The sequence below is a fragment of the Geospiza fortis genome, unplaced genomic scaffold, assembly GCF_000277835.1.
Source record: "Geospiza fortis unplaced genomic scaffold, GeoFor_1.0 scaffold35, whole genome shotgun sequence".
In the NCBI taxonomy this organism is placed as follows: domain Eukaryota; kingdom Metazoa; phylum Chordata; class Aves; order Passeriformes; family Thraupidae; genus Geospiza; species Geospiza fortis.
Window position 1 is genome coordinate 733818 of NW_005054453.1, and position 7416 is coordinate 741233.

Below are 7416 nucleotides of genomic sequence, written 5' to 3' on the forward strand. Positions count from 1 at the left end.
AGGAAGGGTTTCCAGCTGCAGGGGCTGAGAGCACGCGGCCAAAAACAGAAGAAAGTTTGAGGTAATTTATAAGTTGAGACCCCATCACCACACAGATGTGACCACTAAATTGCCACTTTGGTCTTCAGATTCAATTAAAATCACCAGATTAAATTTAGAGAGCAAGTTTGTTGGATTGGAAAGGCTGACAAAACTCTGCAATATTGAAAGCAGAGTGCAATTTCAGATCTGGCTAAAGAGGTGAAGACAATCTTGGCTATCAGGAGATTTACATATGAGCTTTCCAGCAACTTAATTATTGCATGTGCAGGAGTATCTTGTAGTTAGACTACATCTCTTTCTGTGGTCCATCTTTCTCAGAGTCTCCCTTAAATAAAAGAATCAATGAGAGTTGGAAACATTTCTTGTCAGCTATTTGGTTCTTTAATGTAAATCAAAGACAGACTGATAACATACAGCCAGACAAGAGCCATTCTGTCATGCTTCAGAAAGTGCTTGTGATCTCCTTTTATCATTATTATTACTTTAATGAATGAAATGTCTCAGTTCTTTTTTGCACATTCTTGAAAGGGGAAAGGACAAGATTAAAAACTCCTGTACATCTTTGATTTGCTTTCATGTTTGCTTTCTCTTATCTATCGTAAATAGATACGTTCATAACTTACACGTAAATGAGAATAATTTAGTTTTTGAAAGAACAGGAATTTCTTGGTCTAAAGTCATCATTTCAAAGGATTCTCCCATTTGAATGCAAGGCATGCTATCAATAACCAATTATTTTTCCCAAAAGATAAGAGGCATTACAGCAGTTTAAGGGTTTAAAGTGAGGCTTAGAGATTTATAGTCATAAATCTCATAATCTCATTAGCAATGCTGCAACACTCAGCACTGGACTGGAAGGAGTTAAGCATGTCAGATGCAGTGGTCTTGAGGAGACGGCAATGCTCATTAAAAAGGAAGGACAGTGGCATGGAAAGGACCACTCAGGTGTTCCTGAGAAAGCAAATGACCGTAGACACTGTGGAGGAGAAGTTACAGAAAGTGCTTCTCCCTTAATGGCCTTACTAAACTCTCATCTTGGCAAGGAGATCACCTTGTGCCTTGTGGAGAACGAGCTGCATCACCAGCACGAGGTATCGGGCACATCTCATCACAGACAAAGGCTGCGGACTCCACCATGGGAAGCATCTGCCCAAATTGCTCCAAAGATTGACATCCCTCCTCAGTGGCCCAAAACTCTCATTCCGAGCCACAGCCAGCAGTATTCCTTCTCAGATAAATGCTCTACATGCCGACAGTCACACACTAAAGATTAACCCGGGACACACAAGATCCTCTCAAGTGCAGTGCAATCACCACCTGCTTTGGCTTCCACTTTCCTGCAAAACTTAAGGAGTCCAACCAGTTTCAAAATGACTGTGTAGAAAGCTTCCTCTGAACAAGAAGCCAATGGAAAGAAGGGACATGGAAAAATGTGGTAAAGAAGTCTGGCACTGAAACATCATCCTCTCTTCATTTTCACATCTCCCAAACAATAAAAAGAGAACTCTAGTACTGCTGGTGAAATATGAAAAACTCTGACAGACTGACAGGGTCGGTTTGTTGTTGTTGTAGCTGTTTTTAAGTCTGGGCCCTGGCTGTTACAGGGCTGTAACATCAGGTCATATTTTGCTGAATTATCTCTGGAACTTAACTTGTCATGGAATTCTAATTCTGCTTCTAATTAGCTCTACAATGTGATATTTCTTGATTTAAACAATTTCCACAGCCTTTTACAAAATCTCTCAACTCTCTCATCTTCAGGAGCCCTCCAGGAACAAGCTGCTGAGGAAGCAGATTTTCTTACACAAGTTTATTCTCTTCATGTTGAAAGGATTCACCATCAAGACAACCACCAACTTCCTGGACATCTCGTTAGGTGGGAAAAAAGGTTCAACCAATGTGAATATTACCACCTATCTTCTACTTCCATATGTAATGTACAGTTGTGTGTGCTAGAGGTACTCTTAAAAATTAAATGTATTAAAATAAAAATTGATATCTCACCACGTTTGTAGCTGACACCCTGGCTGTAGGTGCACAAGCCCATGGTGGAAGACAATTGTGTGCTCTACTGCACTGATCCTCAGCCAAGTGGGGATGAATAGACCCTGGCATTCAGCAAGAATCTTTGAAATCCTGATTCTCCACTCATCAAAATCAGGCGCCTAATTGGAGTAAGCTGTGTCTTCCTTCTGGCATGTGAACTTAGATTTTGCACACATGATGAGTAAGAGTGGTGGCTGAAGATGTAGATGGACTATGTCCAGGTTTCATCTCACTGTGGAGTCACAGGAAATGATTCCAGGAGATTTTTCAGTCTTTCTAGCTGCCTCTCTCAATAGCTGCACTCATTGCTTTCTTGATGGTAACTAAATCACTTCGTTTTGGACTTAGTGCTTGCTCAGAAACTTACGCCTCGTGAAAGAAGGGAAGTGGACCTGGAGAGTCCCCGGATAGAGAAGGACTAGACAAAAGTGTTTATGAGGCCTGACAAAAGGACAGTATGATTTTAATCAGAAATTTGTGATCCCATCCTTGAGCTACAAGAGAAGGTGTCAAAGAAAAAGAAAACCCAGAACCTGATGGAAAACAAAGAGGAAACTCATGGGAAGGGCAAGAGCAAGCTGAGCTCTTCTGAACTACCTACCTCATTATATTCTGTAGCCAGGACTAAAAGAAACAAAACTAAAAAGCCACAGCAACCCATTAACACAAATAATAGGGTTTTGTTTGTATATTGCTACTGTTTTCATATGAAAAGAGCTAATAAAGAGACTAGATGTCAGACCAAACTGCATGAAGACTTTTTAGGTTGCCCTTTATAATTGCCCTGTTTTTCCCTTCAAAATAATAATATTAATAATTAATAATATGTAATTACTTAGGAGGCATCCTTTCTAATTCTTCTAAAGAACAGAACTAGTATAATGATCAAGTTGTTAAAACCTCTCCATAGGGCAACTGCTTGTGCACATGTAGGTCTCATTTAAACTTTGGAAAGAAAATGCTGAAAGGGAAATACGTTTGAACACATCATAAACACATCAGTTTCAAACTATAACATATTACCTGAATGAACTTCCTATTTTGCTGAGTTTCATGTTTATGTATGTCTATTTACACTGCTAGGCTGCCTGTATAATTACTTGACTGAAAGCACACTTACTCACACACACAAATTAGGCCCGCATGTGCTTTTGCAGACAAAGCATCTAAAAATTATCACAGACGTTGCAGTCGCAGTGAATCTGCTGCCAATGATGTTCAAATTCCAGCTGGGATAGTCTCGTTCGTGCTATCCAAAATTCCAGACTGTATATTTAAATGGAAAATACATTCTTTCTGGCTGTAAATACAGAGCAGCTGCTCTCTATCTCAGAGGGTGCCTGAATTTCAATGGGGGAAGGCGAGGGATTCCTACACGTCAAGTATTTGTCACAGAGTGTGTAGCAGGGCTTTTCTCTACCAAATGATAATTCATACTCTGAGTTTTACCTTTTCTGCAGAATAAGCTAGGTAACCTTCCTGGCCCTGACAGTAATTTATTGAGGGTTCAGAAACCTCTCTGAATTACAGTGCATTTTTTACAGTGCAGTAAAATGGTTATCTCTTCAAATTTCATATGTTGATAACATTTTCTACTGTACCATTAGAGTGAAATGTACAAGCCTCAGCTTCCCAGTTCTGCTGAGATAGTTGCATCCGGCCAAGAAAATAGTAAATTTATTGTTATTGTTGCTATTATTATCCACTGCTGAACTACATAAAGATGGGCAGTGCTTTACAAAACCACTGCTACTGACTTCTCTTCAGCTCTATAGGCTTTTTATCTCTTTCAAGGGCTTTGGACAAGATGCCAAAACCAATAACAATGGTTTAATAACATTAGTGGCTATCACTACAGTCTGTTCAGTGATCATTGTCAAATGAAGAGCGACATTCGTCTTTCTAGCCCAAGATCCTTCTAAGGAAGCATTAAAGTGAGAATAGGTTCTTTTTTCCCCCCTTTCTTCACTCATCAAGAACATTGCTTGACAAACACATACCTCACAATGTTTTAGTCAGCATTTTGATCTCAAGGGCCTTTAGTTATACACATTGCTATGACATTTGGCTATATGTACCACAACAATATTTTCACAAATAAACATCACCTTTCTGTCTATTTTTTTGTGTTTTGCATAAGGAAAAACCCCCATAATATACATACACTATTAATTTCAGTTTTTTCTTGAATCCCATCTATACTGACATAAGTTTTGGATTTTCCCAGTCACAGTCATTTTAATATTCCTATTCTTTTCACTTTCTTGGGCTTTCTTTTGGCTTTCTGTTTTTACTACACATAGACAATTTCTTTAACTTTTACTTCTACAATAAATCCCGTGGTGATTTTTTGGGAACACAAACAGTTACTCCAGCCCTGCTCACCTGATTTCTGTCCCTGGCGTTTGCGTAGCGGAATCTCTGGATGTAGTAGAAGACCAGCCATGCCAAGGAGATGATCATCAGCACAATGAAGGAGATGGAGACGAACACCACCGAGGTGCGGCTCACGTACTTCTGCAGGTTGCGTGTCCCGATGGTTATGTACATCATCACTGTAATGTTCCTCTCCAGGAGGCTCACTATCTCTTTTCCTTTGGGTTCAGGAATCATTATTGCTACAACATCTTCTAGGCCTATCAGACAGAGAGAGAAAAGGAACCTTAAGTAAATGAAGTGATCACCAAAAGGCAATCATAGAATCACTGATTATTCTGAGTTGGAAGGGACTCACAAAGATCACTGAAGTCCAACTCCTGGCCCTGCATAGGACATCCCAAGAATTCCACCATGTGCCTGAGAACTTTGTCCAAATGCTTCTTGAACTCTGTGAGGCTTGGTTCTGTGACCACCTCCCTCGGGAGGTTGTTCCAGTGCCCAACTATCCTTTGGGTGAAAAATCTTTTCTTAGCATCCAACCTAATCCTCCCCTGACACAGCTTCAGGCTGTTTCCTCAAGTCCTGCCACTGCTCACTTGAGAGAAGAGATCAGTGCCTGCCCTGCCGCTTCCCCTCCTGATGAAGGTGCAACCGCAGTGAGGTCTCCCCTCAGTCTCCTCCTCTCCAGGCTGAGCAGACCAAGTGACCTCAGCCACTCCTCACACAGCTTCCCCTCAAGGCCCTTCACCATGCTCGTGGCCCTCCTTTGGGCCCTCTCTAATGGCTCCATGTCTTTTTTATATTGTGGCACCCCAAGTGCCCCCAGCACTCAGGGTGAGGCCGCCCCGGTGCAGAGCAGAGCAGGACAATCCCCTCCCTTGCCCAGCTGGCCATGCTGTGCCTGATGCCCCCCAGGACACAGTTGCCCTCCTGGCTGCCAGGGCACTGCTGACTCACATTCGGCTTTGCATCGACCAGGCCCCCCAGGGCCCTTTGCACAGCGCTGCTCTCCAGCCTCTCGTCCCCCAGTCTGTCCCTACATCCAGGGCTGGCCCATCCCAGGTGCAGAGTCTGGCACCTGCCTTTGTTGAACTTCCTGTGGTTGGTGATTGCCCAGCCCTCTGATTCATTCAGCTTTGGCACAAAAGTAACAAGAAATCTGTGCTTTCTTCGCCTCTTCTCTCCTGTTTACCAAGAGGGAAGTCAGATGGATCTGGTGAAGGTTTCAACTGAAACCAGATACACAATGTGTTTCTACATACTAATCTTGGTGAGATACCTAAAATGTGCTCCATGGGTTGACACAAACACAGATTTCTAGCTCTACTGAGGCTTATCTGGATGACATTGCTGTAAACACTGCAAAAAGAGAGGAGCACTGCACCCAACACTCCATATACATTTATGGCAGTCTGTTTTGCAGGGCCATGAGTCTGTCAGAGAAGCCCCTCCAAACTCTGCACTCAGATCAGAAACACTTTCAATCACAGATTCCCACACGGTTTCACAACCAGAATACACCAAAGCATCACTGCTCCTGCACCAGGCTGGCAACCAAAGAGCAGCTCAACATGCTCCCAGTGGCTCCCCACAGCCCAAGGCCATGCAGCAATTTGTGACTCTTTGCCGGGAGCTTGACTCTCCAACTGATAAAATTTACAGCCAAGATCACAGTTTAATTCCACAAAAAATTGCCTGTGCAGCCCAGATCAGCCCCTGACACAGCATGCAGCACGGCTCCACAAGGATGCACGTCAGCACTGCTGAGGCAGCAAAATCCCACTCCTGGGATGGAGCAGGGGCTTCCTCCAGTCCTGCCAAGCCTTCTGTCCTGACCCTGTGACTGGGCCCTCCACTGATCTAGCTATCCTCAACTTTGCACCAGTTTTCCTCTCTGTACAGCACTTTTTGATGTTGCATCAGACATTGCTGAAAGTATTTTCTTTTTAATTTTAAATCCCCTGTGTACATGAAATATATGTGGTCGGAAATTATCTGGGAATCACGAGGTTGTTAAATGCCTTTAATGGCCTCACAAATAAATGATCACTGCTTTACAGTTATTATATATTAGGGATATTCTGTTCTTTCACTTCATGAAACAAGCATGTAGACAATTTTTACAGCTAAACTATGTTTTGCAATAGCCAGTTGTTCCAAGTAGCTAAGGACAGACAGGGTGTATTGTAATGTAAAAATGTGCTGGAACAACAGCAAATGAAATGATCACAAACTAGCATTTAGAAAGGTAAAACTGGGAGTGTCTGAACTCAGAGCTATGCTGGGGTGGGGCCTTAGAATTTTACCTGAAATCCCAGGAAATGGGAAATTGGCTGATGTTGTTTGTGCCATGGCTGGCTGTCATTTTACTGGGGCAGGAGGAGAAAGCACTGCATTCATGGAGATGGGAAGGGATCCCTCGGCCACAAATGGAGGTGTGGGAGGCTGGCTTGCATTTTCAACAGCATCCTTCTCCTTCCAAGCTGGCATCCAATGTGAGCTTCACCAGTTCAGCACTGCATCCTGGTCTTCAAAATCCAGCTCAGACGCTTCTTCACTAAGAAATCCTGGGAGGTACAGACCAGGTTTTCAAATGGATTTGGGTGCTGAAGGCCATGAGGTGTTTGGCAGGACTTTGGATATACACATGGGGGTGGTGCTCAGCAGAAAACCCTAATTGTGGTGGAAACTTTATAAAATTCTGCTGGGTGCCTGCATCAGCTGGAGGTACTGAAATAGCTGTGGCAGACTGCTGCTGCTCAGAGAAATCTGCTGGGAAGCTGGGAACTGAACCCTCGTCTCTCAAACACCACCCCTCTTTCTCTCAAGAGGCTTTCCATCATAATACTTCCCTGATTATGAACAGGTCACTCAATGAATAGAGAGGATCAAACGTTTGCCTGAGTCAGGAGTTTTAGATATTCATGACTGGAAACTTAACCTTCCTGC

The 7416-nt window shown here is 43.0% G+C and overlaps 1 protein-coding gene across 1 annotated transcript in view; it reads right to left on the reverse strand.

The window, feature by feature from the left end:
• The window catches only part of RNF150 (ring finger protein 150), a 107209-nt gene that overhangs the window by 39204 nt on the left and 60589 nt on the right, over window positions 1-7416 (reverse strand). The window contains exon 2 of the mRNA XM_005427763.2: window positions 4474-4724. Coding sequence (XP_005427820.1) covers window positions 4474-4724 — 251 coding nt within the window. The remainder of the gene's footprint in view (window positions 1-4473; window positions 4725-7416) is intronic.